The sequence below is a fragment of the Salmo salar genome, chromosome 18, assembly GCF_965601325.2.
Source record: "Salmo salar chromosome 18, fSalSal1, whole genome shotgun sequence".
Lineage (NCBI taxonomy): Eukaryota > Metazoa > Chordata > Actinopteri > Salmoniformes > Salmonidae > Salmo > Salmo salar.
Window position 1 is genome coordinate 22,328,501 of NC_138308.1, and position 25,330 is coordinate 22,353,830.

The 25,330-nt window shown below is 43.9% G+C and overlaps 2 protein-coding genes across 8 annotated transcripts in view; one reads left to right on the forward strand and one right to left on the reverse strand.

The window, feature by feature from the left end:
• Positions 1-16,798, forward strand: part of LOC106577038 (C-terminal-binding protein 2) — a 102,997-nt gene extending 86,199 nt beyond the window's left edge. For 4 of the 7 annotated variants that reach the window (XM_082964792.1, XM_082964789.1, XM_082964791.1 and 1 more), the window contains 8 exons: positions 8,689-8,843; positions 10,930-11,074; positions 11,578-11,784; positions 11,907-12,121; positions 12,767-12,897; positions 12,994-13,121; positions 13,223-13,349; positions 14,638-16,798. In XM_082964792.1, the coding sequence (XP_082820918.1) occupies positions 8,689-8,843; positions 10,930-11,074; positions 11,578-11,784; positions 11,907-12,121; positions 12,767-12,897; positions 12,994-13,121; positions 13,223-13,349; positions 14,638-14,821 (1,292 nt within the window). In that variant the 3' untranslated portion in view covers positions 14,822-16,798. Of the gene's footprint in view, positions 1-8,688; positions 8,844-10,929; positions 11,075-11,577; positions 11,785-11,906; positions 12,122-12,766; positions 12,898-12,993; positions 13,122-13,222; positions 13,350-13,761; positions 13,840-14,359; positions 14,415-14,637 lie in introns of all 7 variants that reach the window. The other 3 variants (XR_001322057.3, XM_014154713.3, XM_082964790.1) reach the window with 3 other exon arrangements.
• A 246-nt stretch (positions 16,799-17,044) lies between these two features.
• LOC100380861 (ubiquitin thioesterase Zranb1) overlaps positions 17,045-25,330 on the reverse strand; it is a 28,564-nt gene continuing 20,278 nt past the window's right edge. The window contains exons 6-10 of the mRNA XM_014154718.3: positions 24,697-24,895; positions 24,389-24,509; positions 22,905-23,034; positions 18,898-19,127; positions 17,045-18,641 (exon numbers count right to left, since the gene is read on the reverse strand). Of these exons, the coding sequence (XP_014010193.1) occupies positions 18,420-18,641; positions 18,898-19,127; positions 22,905-23,034; positions 24,389-24,509; positions 24,697-24,895 (902 nt within the window). The 3' untranslated portion in view covers positions 17,045-18,419. The remainder of the gene's footprint in view (positions 18,642-18,897; positions 19,128-22,904; positions 23,035-24,388; positions 24,510-24,696; positions 24,896-25,330) is intronic.

The following is a 25,330-nucleotide window of genomic DNA, read 5'->3' on the forward strand; positions in this document are numbered from 1 at the left end:
AGAGACTGGGAAGTACAGTAGAAGACACAGCAGCAAGGTCATTGATATAGATTAGGAATAACAAAGGTCCAATTATTGAACCCTGTGGGACGCCACAGGATATCTTGGCTCTGGGAGATGCACAGCCATTTGCATGAACAAATTGTTCTCTGACATAAACATAACTATATAGCCAATTATATGTATAGTCATAAAAACTGTAATAATGCAATTTAGAAAGTAATATTTATTGATCAACCATGTCAAATGCTTTGGATGAATCTAAAAAGATGCCAAGAGCGTATTGATTGTTGTTACAGTTAACTCCATCACCTCCATTACATCAGGAGGATCAAACTGAAGCAGAGAAGGGTAGTGTCCTTTAATGTAATCCAATGAAATATAACTCAAGTTCCAAGAAAAAGTGTGGGATCGTTGAGGGATCATTTCTCAATTGTTTTGCTCTATTTAGGAAATTATTCTCCTCTAAATCTGTGACTCACCCTCTGGCAGCAGAGAATAGGAACTGTCTGATCAGACATCCAAATGGGAACTAGACACTCCATCGTATTATCTGAGGGAAAAGCTAATTTCTACGAAGGAATTTAGAGGCGGCCTTTATATTTCACTTGTCAGAATCCAAAAAGGATTTTAGTGGCGGAACATCTGGGCTTCATCTGTGGGTGGATGTTAATGTCTCTCTGCTCTCTGCCAGCTTCTTTCATACTCCAAGAAATCATCTAGATTGCGGCTGTAGTTGGCCAGGTGTCTAACTCATCCAATGAGAAGTATCACAACAACACTGCATGGTGGTGACACACTTCCTTCCTTGAGTCTCAGAGCAACGTGATCTATTGGTTGTGTTAGTGTTTTTTGATAGACCATATGCTAAATACAAAGCATCTTCTGTGTTTGCGTGGCTCAGTGTAGTAATCGATTCTCTTTTAACTATGAAGTGTATCATTGTATCAAATTGGTGGCTTCAAAAGGTACAGTGGCATCTTTATCCATTAAAACAAAGGGCTAATTTTTCATTTTCCCCCGCAAGATGAGGCTAGTATTTTGTCTAGTGTGTATTTTCTCCACCCTGTTTTGGCTAGTGTCTACCCCGCACTGGTTTCCAATGACACAGGCTTTGGGTGGGGCTCATGCTAGCCTGCCAAACACCCATAGTGGTGCTAAACAGACCATAGCCTTTAGTACAGAGAAGGGTGGGTCGTTCCACCTCAAAAAGCACTAGAAAGAGGATTTTATCACCCACCATCTCAGATTGTTCTGAAATAATTTCTGTAGTTAGTAACATAAGATTAGCATTCCTGAAACATTATTGTATTGATATATAATTTGATCTTCTGAGAAATTAAGCATTTTTTTGTTTGTTTTGTATTTTACCCCCCTTTTCTCCCCAATTTTGTGATATCCAATTGCGATCCAATTACGATCTTGTCTCATCACTGCAACTCCCCAATGGGCTCGGGAGAGGCGAAGGTCGAGTCATGCGTCCTCCGAAACATGACCCACCAAACCGCGCTTCTTAACACCTGCCCGCTTAACCTGGAAGCCAGGCGCAGCAATGTGTCGGAGGAAAACACTGTACAACTGGTGACACGAGTTAGTGTGCATGCTCCCGGCCCGCCACAAGGAGTCGCTAGAGAGCGATGGGACAAGGACATCCCGGCCGGCCAAACCCTCCCCTAATCCGGATGACGCTAGGCCAATTGTGCGCCGCCTCATGGGTCTGGCAGCAGAGAATAGGAACTGTCTGATCAGACATCCAAATGGGAACTAGACACTCCATCGTATTATCTGAGGGAAAAGCTCATTTCTACGAAGGAATTTAGAGGCGGCCTTTATATTTCACTTGTCAGAATCCAAAAAGGATTTTAGTGGCAGAACATCTGGGCTTCATTTGTGGGTGGATGTTAATGTCTCTCTGCTCTCTGCCAGCTTCTTTCATACTCCAAGATATCATCTAGATCGCGGCTGTAGTTGGCCAGGTGTCTAACTCATAGTTGGCCAGCTGTCCCAGCCGGTTGCGGCCGGCTGGGACACAGCCTGGCATCGAACCCGGGTCTGTAGTAACACCTCTAGTGCATAATGCAATGCAGTGCATTAGACCGTGGCGCTAATTCGGGAGGCATCCATTTTAATTTATAGGATTCATATAATATTCAATAAATATAGCACTTAACATCCGATTTGGCGAACACTTTTTGAATGATGAGTTAACCATGAGGAATCCAAATATATTGTGAAAAGTCACCCACGGACCCCTCACACCCCACGCCAGTCCTACCCCCAACCATGACTATAAAGCAGGGTTCCCAACTGGATTTGGCCCACGGTTGTTTTATTTGGCCCCCCCAAGTTTTCTGAGCAATGGCATTTTTATTGTTGGATGTAAAACACTGTTAAAAAACAGGAAAAAGGATTTTAATTTTGGAAATCTGTTCCCAAGTATTCCCACGCATAATAGAGATGTTGTGATTGTATACAAATGTAAGCAAGGTTTGAAATGATTATATTTTTTGTCAAATATTATATCGGTTTGGGCTTCTTGCAGTCAAATTTGCAGACTACAAATGATTTGTAATTTTGTTCCAGCCCCCCAACCATCTGCTCAATAAAAAATCAGCCCACGGCTGAATCTAGTTGATGATCACTGGTATATACTGTAGTATCAGTTATGTAAGTAGTATGGAGCTGCGGCTCAGAGTATTGCTTCTTAATCCTATATAATGTATTCTCAGTGAATTTGGTGATTGTTGATGTCATACCTTGTCCATAAACAGGAACAGCATAATCTAGTGGTCAAAACCTGGTAATATCAGGATGTGGGATGGAATATAAACCAAACAACTTCAATGACTAATTTCTCTGAACAGGAAAACAAAAACATCACCAAATTTACTGAGATTACATACAACGTACATATGTACAACAATTCTCCAAGTAGCAGCTCCATACTACTTGTCAGACATAGAAAACGGATACTGTATACTTGTTGATGGGGTGGGATTGGCGTGGGGTGTGGACGGTCCGTGGGTGGTTTTTGAACATTTCGTTGGATTCCTCATGTCTTTCTCATTGTTAGAAAAATGTTGGGTCCAGACTTGAACACAATTGAGCATCTCTGGAGAGTCCTGAAAATAGCTGTGCAGCGATGCTCCCCATCCAACCTGACAGAGCTTGAGAGGATCTGCTGAGAAGAATGGGAGAAACTCCCCAAATACAGGTGTGCCAAGCTTGTAGCATCATACCCAAGAAGACTCGAGGCTGTAATCGCTGCCAAAGGTCGACTAACCGGTGCCCCCGCACATTGAGTCTGTACCGGTACCCCCTGTATATAGCCTCGTTATTGTTATTTTACTGCTGCTCTTTAATTATTTGTTACTTTTCTTTCTTTTTTTGTTGTTGTATTTTTCTTACCTGCATTGTTGGTTAAGGGCTTTTAAGTAAGCATGTGACAAATAGCATTTGATTTGATTAGTAGCCTATAAGTGCTGATTTAGGACCACAAGTGGGTTTAATTGGACACACAACTGTAACTTCATGGTTGGTTACCAGACCACTCAGTGGCGGAGGATAAATATCAGGAACCACAACAAGGAACTTCACCGGTTGGCCAGACACGGCCTTGCAGCGGTCCTTGGGGATGTTAGCTGGCACAAATGTAGATCTCATGAGCTAGTTTTAATTTCAGTGATCTTCAAGGAAGAGTCAGACTCTGTCTGTTAGCAAATTGGTTGAGGATCACTGCTTGGGTAGCTAACACAAGTCTTGGTGTCTCCAGCAACATTACTTATCACGTGACTGGTCCTGGACCAGCTGTGGGGATGAGATCTCAGAGGACACGTCAGTTCAGTAAGGATGAGGGATCCCATGGGGAAGATGGCTAGTCAACAAGACCGGCTGAACTGGATAAATCCACTCTAACTGTGTGTGTGTGTGTGTGTGTGTGTGTGTGTGTGTGTGTGTGTGTGTGTGTGTGTGTGTGTGTGTGTGTGTGTGTGTGTGTGTGTGTGTGTGTGTGTGTGCTGGTGGGTTTGTGCACGTGGGTTGGTGGGTTTGTGCACGTGGGTGTGAGCATATCTGTTAATCTCCACTCTATTTTCAGATTATTCAGAACATGTATGCATACATTAGCATTTTATTATGTCGTTGAGAACATTCTGGAACAGTATGGAGTTGTAGCACATTTGACGTGATGTGACTTGCATTTGACTTTACAGGAGGCTGCTGAGGGGAGGACAGCTAATAATAATGGCTGGAATGGAATGGGAACCATGTGTTTGATGTGTTTGATACCATTCCATGTATTCCGTTATAGCTATTATTATGAGCCCGTCCTCCCCAATTAAGGTGCCACTGGCCGCCTGTGGTTGACTTGCCTCATGTCATTTTCTCCCAGGCTGCTTTAAAGGGATACTTTGGGATTTTATCTTCTTCCCCGGAGTCAGATGAACGTGTGGACACCATTTTTATGTCTCTGCGTGCGGTTTGAAGGAAGTTGCTCACTATTGCTAGCACAATTGCTAACTAGCATTAGCACAATGACTGAAAGTCTATGGGTATCTGCTAGCATGCTAGTAGATGCCCATAGACTGCCAGTCATTGCGTTGATGCTATTTAGCATTGGGTCACAAAACTACCTCTTAACTTTCTTCATACTGGACAGAGACTAAAAAATGTTATCCATGAGTTCCTCTGACTCTGAGGAAGTAGATAAAGGGCCTCATTGCCAAAATCCCAAAGTATCCCTTTAAGAAGCTCTTCAGAATTACTGACCAGGTATTAGGTCCTCATTAAGCTCTCATTAGTAGCTAATTAGCCAGCAATGTATCATGTATTTAGCAGAGCTTCTTGCTCTGACTTATTAGGGTGCTGAAAGTCTATTAACCACAAGGAAATAATTAATCATCAGTATTTTGACCCACTTCCGACTGTTGCCAGTATTTTGCTTGCCTCTAAACTGTGTGTGAGTGTGACCCTCTGCTCCCAGCTAATAGGGTATTTGAAGGAGGTTGTGCTCACCAATTCTGTGCTATGTTAATGGAGTCTGCAGGAGTGTAAGGAGATTCAGGCGTGTGTCTGTGGAACAGTATTTTACTTCAGAGCGCCCTGCACACAGTCGGGCTAGTGCCAACTTGAAGTCTTCCTGACTTCGGAGTCTGGCAAGGCTGCTTGGTGTTGTAGTCACGATGCGTCGATAATGAAGGGGCTGTGCGTTTTTACTGGTTGGTTCTTCTGTGTCTTTCTCACTCAAGAACCCACATGGACAACGACACATAGCCCCTGAAAGCTGCCCCTTTCCAATACAACTGTTAGATTTTCAAATCCAGGTCTCAAACCCCCCCCCCCCCCCCCAAAGAAAGAAAGAAAAAAAAAAACATTTAAGAGAACCAATCAAAGCTCAGCCATTTTCTGTGCGAATACTGCATTTATGGTGGACCCCTAACCAGACCAGCGTGTCACAGCGCTCGTTCGCTGTGTACCACGGGAGTCGCGTCAGCCAGACTACCCTGCACAGTCCCATGGAGAGAAAGTGAACTGTGCAACAAATAGTTATAGACCTCCATCCTTCCAGGGATATTGAAGCTATAGGTACCCTATTCATACAATTGTTAAGAGCTATGTTGTCATGGCAATTTCCTTCCTCTGTGCTTCGTCATGTAAAAGGCTGTGAGAGTTGACTGACACTGTGTGAGAGGCACAGAGACACGTACCCATGATAATAATACCTATACACAAAAGTATGTACACTGCTTTCGGAAAGTTTTCAGACCCCTTCCCTTTTTCCACATTTTGTTACGTTACAGCCTTATTCTAAAATTGATTAAATAATTCCCCCCCCCCCCTCATCAATCTACACACAATTCCCCATAATGACAAAGTGAAACATGTTTTTAGAAATGTTTGCAAATTTATTAAACATGAAAAACAACTTATTTGCATAAGTATTCATACACTTTGCTATGAGACTCAAAATTGAGCTCAGGTGCATCCTGTTTCCATTGATCATCCTTGAGATGTTTCTACAACTTGATTGGAGTCCACTTGTGGTAAATTCAATTGATTGGACATGATTTGGAAGGGCACACACCAGTCTATATAAGGTCCCACAGTTGACAGTGCATGTCAGAGCAAAAACCAAGCCATGAGGTTGAAGGAATTGTCCGTAGAGCTCCGAGACAGGATTGTGTTGAGGCACAGATCTGGGGAAAGGTACCAAAAAATGTCTGCAGGCTTGAAGGTCCCCAAGGACACAGTGGCCTCCATCATTCTTAAATGGAAGAAGTTTGGAACCACTAAGACTATTCCTAGAGCTGGCTGCCTGGCCAAACTGAGCAATCGGGGGAGAAGGGCCTTGGTCAGGGAGGTGACCAAGAACCCGATGGTCACTCTGACAGAGCTCTAGAGTTCCTCTGTGGCGAGAACCTTCCAGAAGGACAACCATCTCTGCAGCACTCCACCAATCAGGCCTTTATGGTAGAGTTGCCAGACTGAAGCCACTCCTCAGTAAAAGGCACATTACAGCCCACTTGGAGTTTGCCAAAAGGCACATAAAGGACTCTCAGACCATGAGAGACAATATTCTCTGGTCTGATGAAACCAAGATTGAATTCTTTGGCCTGAATCTCAAGCATCACGTCTGGAGGAAACCTGGCACACAGCCAAGCAGGAGTGGCTTCGGGACATGTCTCTGAATGTCCTTGAGTGGCTCAGTCAGAGCCCGGACTTGAACCCAATCGAACATCTCTGGAGAGACCTGAAAATAGCTGTGCAGCGATGCTCCCCATCCAACCTGACGGAGCTTGAGAGGATCTGCAGTGAAGAATGGGAGAAACTCCCCAAATACAGGTGTGCCAAGCTTCTAGCATCATACCCAAGAAGACTTGATGCTGTAATTGCTGTCAAAGGTGCTTCAACAAAGTACTGAGTAAAGGGTCTGAATACTTATGTAAATGTGAGCCACAAGAGCATTAGCGCTGAAGTTGGGGCGATTAGGCCTGGCTCACAGTGAGGAAAACAATTAATTTAATCCATTTTAGAATAAGGCTGTAATGTAACAATATGTGGAAAAGAGGAAGGGGTCTGAATACTTTCTGAATGCACTGTATGTACTAGCCATCCCTCACCTCTCCACGCTCACAGGGCTCAGTGGTGATCTCCCAAAGACTGGCTGTCTTTCACAGCTGTGACATTATACAGGAAGTCTATTAGGTGCTCTCTTTAGGTTGCACTGTATGAAAAAACAATTATAATAATTCAGTGCTAACGTCACGTTATGATTTCAACCTCCCTGGTTACCGCCACCAAGACGAAATTCATCAAATTCTTATGCTCGATACAATTTAGGATGTTGTGTTTAGCTGGTTTATGTTGTTAGGGAAAACTCATGAAGAACCAAGTAGTGTTATGGGACATTGTTTTTGTGTTGTTGTACATTCTGACACATTTCTCTGTATTTCTTTTGTGTTCCTGGTCTATCTTGTGTTCTCGTTCAATGGGCACAGGTTACAGTCTGTTCTCTCTGATGTTGAAATGGACACAGAGGGGAGAGAAAAGCTTGGATCTGCTCTTCAGCAGCACCGACGCCACTAAATAAAAGATTTCATAATCCTGCCCAAATCCTGTAATCACCATGACAACAGCAGTAGGGAGCGAGGGAGCGCTGGAGGAGTGGTGTGCAAAGTGCTTTCTCTCTCTCTCCCTCTCCCCCCCTTTCCTTTTTTTTGGATGGAATTTGGTTTCATTCTGCCCAGAGTCGCTCTTCTCTTTTTTCGCTCTGTTCCTTCACAGAGTAGAAAGCTCCAGGGATGATACATTGGTGATATTGTGCAGTGTGTTTGGAGAAGGTTGAGATACTTATGTCTGTAGTATCATGCTGTAACAGATAGGTGTGTGTGTGTGTGTGTGTGTGTGCGCTTGCTTACTCGTGTGTGTGTGCGTAGTGCGTACACACACAAGCATGCACATGCACACACACACACTGCCCCTGCAGGGTTGTGATATGGTGGGAGTGACCTCATGGGGTGAAAGGCCTTGTTGCCTGGTAACTGGAGTTATCAGGAGTCACAACGATGAGACACAGCAGAGGGGTTGGTCATTTCAGGAAGTATTGAGTGTGTGTTATTGATCCATCTTACCAGGTGATTGTGGAGTCAGAGCATTCATTGTATCGAACTGTCAATTTTCACAGCGTGTGTGTGTGAGGGAGGGAAAAGATTACATATGCACATCCAATGTCTTTGTGCAGGTGCGGTTCAGTGAATCTGTTAAAGAGACTCCGCACACACTGCAATCTATTCTCCAATGTAGTTTATTGTTAACAATGTGCCGACCCCTCAGGTTTTCATCAAGTTTCCTCCCTCTCGCTCTCTCCCTCTCTCTCTGTTCTCTCTCGCTCTGTCCTCTCTCTCTATCTCATGTCTCTCTCACTGTCCTCTCTCTCTCTCTCCTCTCTCTTTATCTCCTTTCTCTTTATCTCATTTCTCTCTCTCTCTCTGTCCTCTCTCTCTATCTCATGTCTCTCTCACTGTCCTCTCTCTCTCTCTCTCCTCTCTCTTTATCTCCTTTCTCTTTATCTCATTTCTCTCTCTCTCTCTGTCCTCTCTCTATCTCCTCTCTCTCTGTCCTCTCTTTATCTCCTCTCTCTCTATCTCTCTCTCTCTCTCTCTCTCTCGCTCTCTCTCTCTCTCTCTGTAGGTATCCGGCCCCAGATCATGAATGGGCCGATGCACCCTCGCCCCCTAGTGGCCCTGTTAGATGGGCGTGACTGTACAGTAGAGATGCCCATCCTCAAAGACCTGGCCACTGTCGCCTTCTGTGACGCCCAGTCCACACAGGAGATCCATGAGAAGGTATCACACACACACACACACACACACACACACACACACACACACACACACACACACACACACACACACACACACACACACACACACACACACACACACACACACACAGGGACTGCATGGGTTTGTGCCCTCAATTCAAACTGTAGCGGTCTTTTCACCTCCTCCCCCTCTTTCTCCCCCTCTGCTCCTTCTCTAACATAAAACGGATATTACAGTACAGTATATTGTCTCTCCCACCCTTTCCCATTTAAGTGAAAGTGATTTTATTAGGATGTAATGTCATTGGCTGTCGGTATGCTCTTCCTCTCCTCCTCTGGTTGTTAAATAGAGAGGCTGGTTATGGGAAAGGAATGTCATTATATACTGAGATAGCATGTAGCGCTCCTTAACGACAGAGTCATCAGCAATATACCAGTGCAACATCAAATCTTCCCCTCTTCATGTAAAATACAAAATGTGGAAAAAGGTTGTTAACAAAGCAATTTCCATGTGTTGTGTATGTTGACCCTACAGTTTTATCAGCGTTGAAAAGCTTCATAGTGATAATCAATTGTTAACAAGGTTTGTTGACATAGATTTAGTCAGCACAGGCAGTGTTGAACCATTTACAAATATATATTTGGGTGTGACGCACAGAGAGAGAGCGAGTGAAATTGGAAAATAGGAGGGAGGGAGAGAGAAAAATAGGACCAGGGTTCTTTTGACCTCTTGACACTTTTCTCCCTGGGCCCTGGCCCCTCCGTGCTCCCCTGCTCACGCACACCAAGGCCTTTCTGTCCAATCAGCTGTTGTGTTTGTGCATACATTACAAAACGAGATGGCCTGCCCTGGGCGTAGAGATATTGGCAGAGCTCCCGCCTTTGTAACGAGTCAGCGGAGACAGCAGAGGTGGCACTCCACACACACGAGAGGAGAAAGGGCCCCACACAGGGACTCACACGCAAACAAACCATAACAATTGGCTCACACACAGGCTCAAATGCTGACTCACTGATTTCACACACACACACACACACACACACACACACACACACACACACACACACACACACACACACACACACACACACACTTTACCTCTCATACACACAAATTCACACACTTTCATCTGAAACATACTGAAACACACACGCTGCTGCCTCTGCATGCATCGCCTGAGAAAGACGAGCGACATTAGTTCCCTGAAAGGAGCCCTAACCTGCATATTTCTTCTCAGTGGCGTTGAGTGTGGACAAAAGGGTTAGCATGCCCGCGTGTTATCTCCCCCTCTGATGTCAGAACAATGTTAGCAGTTTAACCATCTGTTTGTGGACTTGTTTCCGTGAGTTAGCGAGGGAATTGATACAAATGAATCTTGAGCATTATATCAGCTTTTATCTGCACTGCTACCGCCCCACCCCCACACCGACTGTCTCCACACATCATTTTGATCTGGAGGAAATATTCTCTCAAACTGGTCCTTTGACATCTATTGGGCCATATTCAACTGCTTTTTTACAACTACTGTGTATTTTAATACTGGCCCACCATAGTTCTAAAAAATACCGTTTCCATTTAGCCTGACACATTGCTCAGCGATTACCGCGCTTGCTTAATGACTCACACAGCATTGGTCATTATAACCCACAGGACGTATTGTCTCCAGCCAAACTTGCCTCTGGCTAGCAACACAGCCTAAGCAATTAGATGAACGCATGAGGAGAGCTTCAACCTTGAATTAGCATCTAGCGCTGATTCCAGCTAGCTCTCATAAAACCCTTATGGAAATTCACATCTATGCTAATCTGGCAGGCCAAGCAAATGCAGTTAGCCGGAGGAGAATTTAAAGCTATTATTTACCCAAAGTGCCTGGCAGGGGGCACTTGCTATGCTATCTGGGTATGTGGATAACCATCAATCTAGTTTATGACCCTGGCTGTCTCCACCCTAACCTGGTTTGCGTAGACAGATTCTGATAATGCAGGGCTTTTGACACGTACACATTTGCACTCGCGCGCGCACACACACACATGAATGTGTGATGAAATGATGAAATGCCTTTAATGATGATGAGGACGATGAAGGTGACTCTCCCTTTCTCCATCAGGTGCTGAACGAGGCAGTAGGGGCCATGATGTACCACACCATCACCTTGACCAGAGAAGACCTGGAGAAATTCAAGGCTCTACGCATCATCATCCGCATCGGCAGCGGCTACGACAACATCGACATCAAGGCGGCCGGAGAGATGGGTAGGAGAAAGAAAGAGAGAGGACAGAGGGATAAGATAAGACTTTATTGATCCCCGAAGGGGACATTTTATTGCAGGGGCCAATACAACACAGGAATAACAACAACAACCCGCTCGTCAGCACTGCAGCCGAGACTCTTTGGAATGTAGCCAAACCAAACACTGCTTTTATAATTTTACATAACATGTAATTGGAGTATTATCCCCTAAATACACAGACAAAAGCTGTGAAAACATCGATAAGAAATACTCCCCCACAGACTTAGTTTGCCCCGGGCATGTCACTTAATTAAAACAAAAAATTCTCTATAAACATCGAAGCCTGGTGTGAAATATGTTGTTTGTTTCATATTTGTGCAAAAAATATGTCATTGCCTTTCCAAGTGTGCAGTTTTTGCATGTTTCTTGGACACTTAAGTTGTTCCTTTCATAACCAGCTGTGTGTAGGGCTTCTACTTATTTTTGGCCTTCATCCCTCACCCAGTCTTCCTCTCTCTTTGCCAGGCATCGCGGTGTGTAACATCCCGTCGGCGGCGGTGGAGGAGACAGCAGACTCCACTCTGTGCCACATTCTCAACCTGTACCGGCGGAACACCTGGCTGTACCAGGCTCTCCGGGAGGGCACGCGGGTCCAGAGCGTGGAGCAGATCAGAGAGGTGGCGTCCGGAGCCGCCAGGATCCGGGGAGAAACGCTGGGCCTCATCGGCTTCGGTGAGTCACAGGAGATGTCGATCTTTAGTAAAGCCCACTGTTGTGAGAGTTCTTTGTTCACACACACACATCCATTACATTGTGATCCGCTTCTGACACTGGATTCGTGTGTATGTCTACAGGTCGTTCAGGGCAGGCGGTGGCGGTGCGGGCCAAGGTGTTTGGCTTCAACGTGATCTTCTACGACCCGTACCTGCAGGACGGCCTTGAGCGTTCGCTGGGTGTTCAGCGTGTCTACACCCTGCAAGACCTGCTCTACCAGAGTGACTGTGTCTCCCTGCACTGCAACCTGAACGAACACAACCACCACCTCATCAACGACTTCACCATCAAACAGGTGAACACACAGACACACATACACACAATCCTCAAATAGGCCATAACAGTACAGTAGTGCGCACTCCCAGCCCTCATGGTGTAGTTGTTGATCACCACTGCCACCTGCAGTCAGCTTTTCAAACTGCATTCTGCTATAGGAGTCTAACATCAATGTCCTCTTTGAAATGTGAGGGGTGGTCTCGTCAAGGAAGAACCTGGTTAACTTGCTATTTATATATTCAAAGAACTATACCATACGTTTCCCGGAAAAACATCAGTATTTTTCTGCCACCAGATCTCAGTGTGGGTGCGTTCATGCCTGTGTGCATGTTTGTATTTATACGTGTGTTCGTGTGTGGCTTGTGCTGTTTACAGAGCAGATACAATTGTTCCCTGAATTCAAGCTTTTATCAAGATGAAGGGATGACTTTTATCCAGATGCTCTAATTTCATCTCTGTCGCTCTCTTTTGGTACACAGAGGTTTGCCTTTTTGGATATGAATCTAAGCTTTTAGTATGTGAAGCATAATGCAGTGCACCTTAGGGCTTCATGGTTGAAAGCACCACTGCAGGCACATACTGTAGCAGTGGGCTCCCTCATGTGTATTCTACAGGAGAGGGAATGTCACTTGATGTTAGTAAAACAGGTTTACTTTTGTTTTAGATGCGTCAGGGTGCATTCCTGGTGAACTCTGCGCGGGGAGGTCTGGTGGATGAGAAGGCCTTGGCTCAGGCCCTGAAAGAGGGCAGGATACGGGGGGCCGCCCTGGATGTTCATGAGTCAGAACCCTTCAGGTGAGTGTGTGCATTTATCTGTGTGAATAGATAACTTCATCAACTCCATTATCCAGTTCACCGTAGCCAATCTTTCTCTCTGCCACTGTTGTGTAGTTTTACCCAGGGTCCTCTGAAGGATGCTCCTAACCTGATCTGTACTCCTCACACGGCCTGGTACAGTGAACAGGCCTCGCTGGAGATGAGAGAGGCAGCCGCCACAGAGATACGCAGAGCCGTCACTGGTAAACACACACACAGACACGCACACATACATTATATCACACACCTAGAAACTCATCTGGAGCTAATCCTTTACCTGAATGTTTTTGTTTTTCTGATGCAGGCCGTATCCCCGACAGTTTACGAAACTGTGTCAACAAGGAGTTCTTTGTTACCACGGCACCCTGGACAGTGGAACAGCAGCAGATGCAGCAGCAGATGCACCCTGAACTCAACGGTGCCGCGTACAGGTAGGGAAGCTCAATCCCAACCAAACAGACCATTATGCAGGGAACCCCTCTTTTTGGTCAGGTTCACTTCCTCCTGCATATACTATCCACATAAGCAGGACATAAACATTTTGATAAAAAAGGGGATATTTTCCCAAGTAAAATAAACAGTAAAATAGTAATTTCCATGCTCAAGTACAAAAAGGTGTCCCCTGTATTCGATCTATGAGAACCTCTTGTCTTTTCTATTTAACCTTCCTGGTATTTTAGGCTAGGTTTTCCTTAGTGCCATATAGTGGAAATGAAGAGCTATGGGGGCACATTGATTACTACCATCCCCTGCTATTATTAATCAGGCAGTCACAGTATTGACCTCTCAGTCTCTCACCTATACCTGCTGTCTCAACTGGACTGAACTACTTCTCTTACACAGCCGAGTCAACCAAACCATGGTACAGGCCATAGCAACTGGGGGAATGCAAGACAAATTATATACCTAATAGAAAACCAGGTAAATACTACCGATGCTGACCCACAGTGATAGGCTCAGGCCCACCTGTGCTGATCAAAGCATAGCTGCTGTTAGTTTTCATGATAGTCTGTGTTTCATTTATTTCTCGCCCAATATACCTGCTCTGCCCACCCTCTCACTGCACCCCTTATTTCCTACCCCAAAACCAACAAATGTGGCCAAAACCTGGCCTCTTGTACCCTACCAAATAATAAAAAAATCTATTGAATGTTGGCACATTATGGCAACGATTTGATTGTAAGTACAGTCAGTGTTGTATTCCATATTATTCCCTGCTCAGGAAGTATGAGTATGACTTGGGTTTCATTTTTCCTCTAAACACCCCTTTTCCCCAAACGGTTCACTGTGTCTGTCCCCTGAAATATCCTATCAGGAACTTTTCCTTGACCTGTCATCTCTAGCCCTACAAACCATTCCCTTATGCCTAAATATAACTATATTTTGTTGATATCTGAGTGGTTTAGTAAATCAAGATATATTTCTCTGATACGTTTATCAGTTTCCCAAGAACAACAGATGAGGTCTTGTGGTCGTTTTGAATCCTGAATTGACATGTAAGAGTTGAATCAGTTTTCAGATTTCATGTGATGTCTGTTTTGCACCACACTATGTGTGACTTCACTTGCTTTGATTAGAATATTCACCACTGAATTTTATCCTTAGCCTCATTTCTAATGTAGCAACTTAAAATGGCCATTTAAAGGCTTATCAGGTTGTTGTAACCTATGAGGTATTGTTATGGTTCCATGTGACCTGACCATTGTCTCCCTGGCACAGGTACCCCCCCGGTGTGGTGGGTGTGGCCTCGGGTGGGATCCCTGGGCCGATGGAAGGGATGATGCCTGGGGGGGTGCCCATCGCCCACACCCTGCCCTCTGGTACCCACCCCTCCCAGGCCCCCTCCCCCAACCAACCCTCCAAACAAGGGGAGCCCATGAGACAGCACATGACCGAGCCATAACTCTGCATCCAGGGAGGAAGGACTTCATATATACAAAACCGACCAACTGACCCACCCGCTCTTAGACCAGCAGACTGATCGTTAGGGTTCACACAGAACACCGGAACAAGTGGGGACAGTGAATATATTCACAACTGACACTCCAAAGTGGGGACTGTCAAAACTCATGTTCCAAGGATCTGAACTTTTCACTTCTCATTTTCCTTTGTTTTAGTTTTTATTCAGTTTAAGTGTTTACTCTTTTTTTTTGAGAGTCTGTTGGAAGATTCCTGTGTTCTGGGACAAGTTGTTACCGAGTGCCAGAGTTAAGGCTCGCCCATCTTGACTGACCCACCAATGGGAGAGCTTGGAAGGACAATGACATCATCTGTTACTGCCCCATTCTTCATTTCAGTTCAGTCCACGTGTGTCTGTGTATTTTTCTTCCACCTGTTCTGAGACCACCCTACAAGTGAATATCTGTCTTTCTGTTCTTCAATGTGAAAAAAAATTCATGATTATAAAATGACATATATTTATCAGACAGTAGAAAAAGACAATTGGTGTTGCCAGTGGCATCGGCAGTCTCAATGGGGACCTCTAAACCCTTTCCTAGTCCATCTCTCACCCTGTTGACTGCTGGCTCATGAATTTACAGACAGTAATGTTGGACACATCAGGGTTGCCAGATCTCTTGAGCCTCATGACCAGTACGAGACAAAAACAATAAGCCCAAATTGCCATTCTGAAGAATCAAAACAAAACTCAGTTTAAGTGAATATGGGACCTAAAACCCTTATTTGAATTTGTCCATTGTGAACATCTCTCAACCCCTGAGAACACCCAAAGTATTGTAGAGAAGATTGTGTTCTGGTAAAACTCCAATTTAGTCATTTAGTTCCTCTAAAGAGCTTCTTCAAAGATCCAGGTTCTGACGCACAGGTGGGAAAGAGACCAGTGTGATAAAGGTTATGATCGCAATTTCAGACAATGTGAAGTTTTAACTATTGATGAATTGCCTTTCATTCCGACTTTGGATTCAGTAATCACATGTGGTCTGCCACTAAAATATTGAAATAAGAAATGGATGCAACGGCAGTTCTAACTGTAAAAAGCACCTCTGCTTTTACCTGGACCTCTACATTATGGATTTGGACATTGTCACGGGTGTTTGTAAACTAGATTGATCTCTTAAAATGTCCTGTTTTTTTTCTCACCAAATGGACTTACAAAGTAGCACCAGGCAGAAAGGAAAGGGTTTGGAAAGTGAGGTTACCGACTCAGGAATTTTTTTTGTTGCAGATATTATCTTTTTCCCAAATTCTGTCTGAAAGAAAAAAAAAGTCTGGATGGTTCTGCGTATTTCCACCTTTTCTTCATTGTGGTATTTTTATAAATCAAACCTGTCTTTTGGTGTTCAAGGTTTTTGCAGAGTCCTGTTAGATTTGTATTGACTAGTTAAATGTTCTTATAATCATAGTCTAATGTGAACCACCCTTTCTTTCTTTTTGGTTTTCTGTTCTAATGAAAGCCAGTGGGAGCTCTTAGAGGCATCGTGCACTGCACTCTGTGAGCAATAGCAACACCCCTCTAGTGCCCCAAAGTTAGCAAGACAGGGCTGCTAGCAGATTGTTTGGTTTTTAGTGTGAGTATTTGTATTTGTTTCTTGTACAAGGTGAACATATAGCATTCAGTGCAGTTCAAATAAAAAAATGCCGTTCGATCAGGCTCTGTGAAAGGTTTGTGAAATTGGTGTTTGACTTTGCTGCTTATTCATGCGTATGAAGTTTAACATTACTAATGTGGAATTAACATCAGTAGCTAGGTTTCCATCCAATTGGCGACAGATTTTCATGCGAGTATTCTAAAATCCACAAATATGCGCATTTTCCCACCAAACTGACTTGTTGCTCATAAAAATCAGTGCGTGATGAGTAGTGCACACAATGTACTTTTTCGCTTATGTTTTCATGTACTGAATAAAAATGTAAAGTTCAATGTGTTTCGCATTTTCAACTCTACCAATAGCTTTGTCACAAAACTGTTGCGTTAAATAGCAAATGTGCCTACTCTGGTCTTGGCATGTGCGCTCTAGCCCAGGGCCCCCCCATTATAATTTAGGATAGTCTACACTTTGTTAAAGGGATGTCAAAGGAGACCATCTATAACCAGGTGCATCACATTGTAGTCAATTCATACTGAAACATTCAAACACATCACAGAGTTGACGTTTTAGAGACTTCATAATTGGACATTCAAAAAGGTTTTCCTTTATTTTTTCCTGTCCGTGCCACACACGCTAAAGCGAGGTCAGGCTTTTACCTAAATCCACAAACCATCATAGTCAGATCTGCAACTATTGCATAAATACAAAGCAACATACAGGTGATGCTCAAAATGTGTATAACAAGATTGTAATACACCAAAATAAAAGTTACAGTATTCAACAGCAAGGAAACCCAACAAACTTCCTTCACTGCTAAAGCATGTTTTTACAACTTTGGTTTATGTGCAGTCTCTCACAAAGACCTTAAACTCAATTCAAGATGTTCACATATACATTAGAGAAAAATAAAACACAGGTACCATGGGTTAAACTTGACAGGGAGGAATAGCAAGACAGAGGAAAAATATGACAAGAAACTGGTGTTTCTGGTTTAATGTTGACATTATATGTCTTACTCTCCTCCCAAACATCACCAACCATTCAAATGAGATACTGAATCACAAGAGAACTGAAGTCAACTTTTACAGATGGTTGTTATTTTCCTCACCGCAAAAATGTTAGTGCAGCCTAAAAAAAATTATAATCTAGATTTAAATAATAAATGAAAGAAAAATACAGAGAATCAAAGCTCTCCTTAGCTCAAACGCTCCCAAACAAATAAATATGTAAAATTAGTTTGGAGATGAAATTAAAAACAAGACATTTCATTTCAGCCAGTCGGAAAAAAAGGAAAACTAAACATCCATGTGTATGATCTGTCTCCTAAAACTTAGTGACTTTGAACTGCCATTTCAAAGCTTAATAAATGACCTTTATTCAAGCAGTTATATTCATATAGAAATGTGTCTTTCAATAAATGTGCAGTGCTTAGTATTAAGAATTAAGTTCATATTACACAATCGGGCCAGTTCTCCATTGGGTCCCATGACTCAAAAGATATGTTGGCTTAGTCACTGCCCATCAAAAAAACAAGCCAACTCTATTTCAACTTGAAAAACAACAGTAATTTTGCAAGTGTGCTTCGTCAGTGCCCATAATGAACAGAAAGATGTTTGAATCGATGCTGGTATATTTCCTTATACTTCTTTTTTTAAACAACCACATGCATTTTTACACTTTTGGATAAAGATTTTACATTAGAAAATCAATAAAGATAAATAGCATTATTATACTATAATCCTTTATTTCCCATCATCCCCAGGTCTTTTTGCAGCAGTGGACCATTTCTTCTGTCAGTCTCTAAGATATTTGTATGTGTATGTCCTCTGCCAGGGTGTGGTGAGGCTCAGGATTCCCTCCCCTTTCAGTTTGTCCGTGTCAGGAAAGGAGGAAAACCCCCCAAAAACGAGGCAGGACCCCTGCCCCTGGGGACCCCCGCCTACACCCGTTTCGTCACTCATCCTCCTCCTCCTCCTCCTCTTCCTCGCCGTCGGAGAGCGAGGCGCAGGGGCGGATCTGTCGGTAGCCATCCAGCCACTTCTCCACCATCTGCGTGACCAGGGGGTGGTTCCGCCTGCGGGAGCTCTTCTGCATGGCCACCAGCACTCCGCCCTCCGTCACGCAGCAGTCCAACCACTCCCTCAGCAGCTTCTCCTGCTGCTCTTCATTACCCATCTGACACGGACCACACACACACACACACCATGAGACTATATCTCTTTAGTTACCTTTACAGGATGCTCTCATACTGAGAAAATTACATTTCACAATACAGCCACTTCACATACATTTTACACTATAGTCACTAAGCGGAGGGTATAATAGAACTACGTAATCAACATGAATAGTAGAATCAGACTAAATCCTTAAAGCAGCCAGTCAGGGGGTGCATATACATATTCATGATAACACAGCGGGAACTCCCTCCTACCTCCTGTGCTGAGAGGAAGTGGATGTGGAGCAATTTTCTCTCGCTGTCCACCAGCGGTAGGAAGGTGACGGTGACGTCGTCGTCTGTGTTGAGGTTGGCGCCTGCGCCCCGATTGTCGAAGCCGTCGTTCTCCATGGCCACCAGTGCAGAGAAGTGGCCACGCGTGTAGCCCAGCGCGATGGGACTCTTCCAACAGAAACTCTGCTCCCACAACAGGGGCAAGTACACACCTGGAGAGAGAAAAGGGAGAGATGAATGAGGAAGGGAGGTCATCAAAAAGAGTCAGAAAGGGAGAAAACAAACCAAAAAATGACCAGACCTAAAAGAAAAGGAACACGTATTGCTCAACAGTTTCCCAAACAGAATGGACACTTTTTCCCTTCGATTATTCAGTCAGCCTCCTAACCCACCAGACAGCCTGTGCAAGTAAACACAACTGAAACCACAAACCACTGTTCAAGCGTCTAGAACAGTTGCTATCCCTCTCTGTGCAACAGTCTGCCATTGTGTTTTTATTGGAGCTTTTGTGTTTTTAAACAGCTTTCTCCTTCCCACCCTCCATGGACGCCCATCAGCCGCTCCTTAACAAACAGTAGCCTATATCATTCCTCTATTAGCATGACATTACCACAGGCAGACAATCGTTAGAGAGCTTTCATTATGGCTGCAGCCGCTGCACGGGCTCTGCAGGATAACTCAAGCCAGACTGTTTTTACTAGGGTACACAGACGTTGACCCCGCCCTCAGCCCTTATTGAGCACCTGTTTTACACTTCCACTTCTTTTCCTGACGGCTAACATATGTTGAGAGATATTCTAAAAGTATGTACAGTGTGATCCATTCTTCTGCACCACTGCATAGTTAGGAAGTGGGGTTGGGGTAGGATTATTTTGGCAGAATTGTTTGACTCGTTTTAGAGAGTCACATGAATGCTGTATCAGCATTGGAACAATCATGTTGAACAATTGTAACTCCCTCCTCCCCTTACTAATCAACATGGACTGAATATATTACAGAAAACATGCACGAGACTGACGGTTTCTAATCAAGTGTCAACTCCCTAAAATGTTGCATAAAATTAAGGCTAGTTGGGAACAGATTTTATGTCCCAATAAGATGTTATCGGGTTCATGAACTGATATACCAAATGATTAACGCATCAATTCGGTCTTCTCAATTTAAAACTATAATAATACAAATATAATAATATAACATTCTGCCAACATAAAAAGTATGCTCAATGTATGGGGCATTGGACAGTCAGCCCCGTGAAGGCTCTGCAATGAAGAAACAATGGGAAATATGATTACTATTTCGTTTTAGGGGAATCTTGATAGAAATGTAACAGAGAGAGACCCTCATAAGATATCACAGTAAAATTGAAGGATGAATTGGAAAAATAAATAGTAATATACTGGGAAAGATGTGATAGTGGGGTCCACACAAAACAAGACATAATACATTAATAGACAACAGCACTACATTCATTTGCTTGCTTCCATTCAGTCACAAGAGCATTAGTGAGGTCGGGAACTGATGTTGGGCAATTAGGCCTGGCTCGCAGTCGGCGTTCCAATTCATCCCGATGGAGTTGAGGTCAGGGCTTTGTGCAGGCCAGTTAAGTTCTTCCACCGATCGACAAACCATTTCTGTATGGATCTCGCTTTGTGCAAGAGGGCATTTTTATGCTGAAACAGGAAAGGGCCTTCCCCAAACTGTTGCCACAAAGTTGGAAGCACAGAATTGTCTAGAATGTCATTGTATGCTGTAGCGTTAACATTTCCCTTCACTGGAACTAAAGGGCCTAGCCCGAACCATTAATAAACAGGCCCAGACCATTATTTTTCCACCAAACTTTACTGTTGGCACTATGCTTTGGGGCAAGTAGCGTTCTCCTGGCATCCGCCAAACCCAGATTCGTCCATCGAACTGCCAGATGGTGAAGTGTGATTCATCACTCCAGAGAATGCATTTCCACTGCTCCAGAGTCTAATGGCGGTGAGCTTTACACCACCCCAGCCGACGCTTGGCATTGCACATAGTGATTTTAGGCTTATGTGTGGCTGCTCGGCCATAGAAACCCATTTCATGAAGCTCCCGACGAACAGTTCTTGCATGGCTGTGTGCTCGATTTTACACATCTGTCAGCAAGGGGTGTGGCTGAAATAGCCTAGTCAACTAATTTGAAGAAGTGTCCACCTATTGACGTTGCTTCCAGAGGCAGTTTGGAACTTGGTAGTGAGTGTTGCAACCGAGGACAGATGATTGTCACGTGCTTCAGCAATCGGCGGTCCTGTTCTGTGAGCTTGTGTGCCCTGCTTCCCGGCTGAGCCATTGTTGTTCCTAGATGTTTCCACTTCACAATAACAGCACTTACAGTTGACAGGGCAGCTCTAGCATGGCAGAAATTTGATGAAAAAATGTTTGTCTATGGAGATTACATGGCTGTGTGCTCGATTTTATACACCTGTCAGCAAGCGGTGTGGCTGGAATAGCTAAATCCACAAATTTAAAGGTGTGTACAGACACAAAAATATAAATGCAACATGTAAAGTGTTGGTTCCATGTTTCATGATCCCAGAAATGTTTATTTCTTAAAAATATGGTGCACACATTTGTTTACATCCTTGTTAGTGAGCATTTCTTCTTTCCCAAGATAATCCATCCACTTGACAAGTGTGGAATATCAAGAAGCTGATTAAACAGCATGAACATTACGCAGATGCACCTTGTACTGGGGACAATAAAAGGCCACTAAAATGTCCAATTGTCACACAACAAAATGCCACAGATGTCTCAAGTTGAGGGGGCGTGCAATTGGCATACTAACTTAATTTTTTTTGTTTAAGATTTAACTAGGTAAGTCAGACTGTAGGAATGTCCAGCAGAGCTGTTGCCAGAGAGTTGAGTGTTTATTTCTCTACCATAAGCCACCTCCAATGTTGTTTTAGAGAATTAGCCAGTACGTCCAACAGGCCTCACAACCGCAGACCACGTGTAACCACTCCAGCCCAAGACCTCCACATCCGGCTTCTTCACCTGTGGGATCTTCTGAGACCAGCCACCTGGACAGCTGATGAAACTGATTGGCTGGGCCTGGCTCCCCAGCCTATACCCTCGAAGGCCCAGCCAATCAGAATGAGTTTTTCCCCACAAAAGGGCTCAGCTTTGAATTTTTTGGTACCCTTCCTCAGATCTGTGCCTCAACACAATCCTGTCTCAGAGTTCTACAGACAATTCCGTCGACATCATGGCTTGGTTTTTGCTCTGACATGCACTGTCAACTGTGGGACCTTATATAGACAGGCGTGTGCCTTTCCAAATCATGTTCAATCAATTGAATCTACCACAGGTGGACTCCAATTAAGTTGTAGAAACATCTCAAGGATGATCAATGGAAACAAGATGATATTTATTTTTAATACATTTGCAAAAATGTCTAAAAACCTGTTTTCGCTTTGTCATTACTGGGTAGTGTGTGCAGATTGCTGAGAATTTGTATTTATTTAATACATTTTAGAATAAGGCTGAATACTTCCGAAGGTATTGGGTGTATGTGTGAGATATATAGATATATAAAAAAGGATTAAAAAAATTATACAAAATGTTATTCGATAGTCCCCCCCCCCAAAAAAAGATCTAGTCCCTCCATCTGTGACACTCTGCTGTGATAAATCAAAAACACTTCTGAATCTGGAAAATTCGCTATTGATTGTATACTGGCCTTTGAGCAAAATCCGCAAACCCAGTCGAAAAATAGCATCATCCTTGTGCCACGATTCATGTGCTGGGCCTAATTCACATCAAAAGGGCTTTGTCTGACTTAGCAGATATTATCCAAACCGTCAATCTAATTGGACAAGGAGAGATACATCTACAACACTATTTTTAGAGATTTTTTGCTTGTCAGGATTTAAAGCTTAATACATCAAAGGTATTAAAAAAAACTTTTAAAATCCTCCCAATTTAAGACTAACTGAGCCCAAAGAAAACCGACATCGCCTTACCTTGAAAACGGGTGTACCCAAGTGTTTCACCACGGAAACTTTTGTAATACTTCACTCCATAGACGATGATTGGTCTACGAAGAATGTGTGCAAGAACAAAAATATGAGTCTGCTCCAGGCTGGCTCCAGGCTGCAGAGAGAGAAACAACACAAAAGGAGAGGCATGTTAAACTACCTTTGTGGAGTGTAGCTGCAAAATATACTATTAGGATTTGAGCTATTACTTGTTATTTGGTATTACGCTAGCCTGATTGTATGTACGACCAGCAATATCGTAAACCAGATTATTATTATTATTATACACCGAGTATACCAAACATTAAGAACATCTTCCTAATATTGAGTTGTGGAAATACACAATCCATGCATCAATTGACTTTAACCTGTCTCCTCCCCTTCCTCTACACTGATTGAAGTGGATTAAATAAGTGCCATCAATAAGGGATCATAGCTTTCATCTGGATTCACCTGGTCAGTTATGCCTCGATACTGTAAACACCATGTGATTCAAGTATTAAAAGAAAACCTTAGGCAGTTGGTTCTTTGTCTTAAATTAAATACAGGAATCTTTAATGTTGCACAACAGTGGATGCTCTCATACACTCTAGGGGCTTTCCTATATGCTTCACTCATTCTTTCCTATATGGTCAGAGCAGTATGGCATTGCATAATTCATGGACCGTAATTTCTTAATATTTTGCATTTTACAGTACACTGCTGATCCCAACTCAAGTCCTGCCACCTAAAAGGCTTAAAGCTTTATGTCTGTATGCATAAGGAAATCTGTCTCAGCCTCCAGTATTTATGCTGCAGTAGTTTATGTGTCGGGGGGGCTAGGGTCAGTCTGTTATATCTAGAGTATTTCTCCTGTCTTATCCGGTGTCCTGTGTGAATTTAAGCATGCTCTCTCTCTCTTTCGGAGGACCTGAGCCCTAGGACCATGCCTCAGGACTACCTGGCCTGATGACTCCTTGCTGTCCCCAGTCCACCTGGCCATGCTGCTGCTCCAGTTTCAACTGTTCTGCCTGCGGCTATGGAATCCTGACCTGTTCACCGGACGTGCTACCTGTCCCAGACCTGCTGGTTTCAACTCTCTAGAGACAGCAGGAGCGGTAGAGATACTCTGAATGATCGGCTATGAAAAGCCAACTGACATTTACTCCTGAGATGCTGACCTGTTGCACCCTCGACATCCTATGAACATTTGAACATCTTGGCCATGTTCTGTTATAATCTCCACCTGGTACAGCCAGAAGAGGATTGGCCACTCCTCATAGCCTGGTTCCTCTCTAGGTTTCTTCCTAGGTTCTGGCCTTTCTAGGGAGTTTTTCCTAGCCACCGTGCTTCTACACCTGCATTGCTTGCTGTTTGGGGTTTTAGGCTGGGTTTCTGTACAGCACTTTGAGACATCAGCTGATGTAAGAAGGGCTATATAAATACATTTGATACGAAACGAGTGTGTGTGTATATATATACACATATACCTGGCTGGCCAGTGAGAGAATGAAAGCCCAGTCTTCCTGCCACTGTTCCTCTCTGAGTGAGAAGTGCAAGCCGAAGCTCTGGGAGTACCACGACTCCCACTCCTTCCAACGTGTGTAGAACCTGCAGACAGAACACACGTCAGTGGCCCTATACCAACTCCCTGTGGTAAAAGGTCAAGTGCGTGTTACCTTTTGCAATGAGAAGGGTCTCTTTTTTTCTAAATTATATGATTATTTATGTAAATCACATAGCCTTCTCATCCTTTCCCCATCCCCAGCCAGCTACACGCCCCAGACCCAGTTCTCACCAGTGGGAACAGTCGTGCAGGCTGTCGTGAAGGGTCTTGCGGAGGACAGAGTCCTTGTCATAGATGCCCCAAGTGGCCTGCAGTACTGAGTCTAACAGGCAGTCCCCGGCCGTGCGGTTCCACAGGGCATACAGCCTGCTGTCCAACCGCGTTCCTAGCTCTATAGACCAGTTGATGATGGGAGACTCCTCCTCCAGCTCTGAGAAAGAGAGAGAGAGACAGAGAGAAAGCGAGCCATGGGGTCATTTTCAAAATGAACCACTATTTGGTTTTACATGCAAACTTTTGTTCCAGCCCAACACTAACATCCCTGTTCAATGAATCAAGTCAATGAGCATTTGGATCGGGGACCACTAGTGTAAAGTATAGGGAAGTACAGTGATGGCAAGGAGGACACCATTGGGATACTGGACTTGCACTATATATGAAGACAAGGTGCGGATAGAGGGGCCACCTTGATGCTACCGACATTACAGGTGGTGGCACTAGAAAGGTTAGTGCTCTCTGCAATCCATAACCCTTATCTAACCCTAACCATTTTACATATCAACTTCAAATGGGGTAGGGTCCCAGACAGCAAGGACCACACTGGAAAGGAACCCAGAATTATGATATTTCACGGAGGGGATCAAGC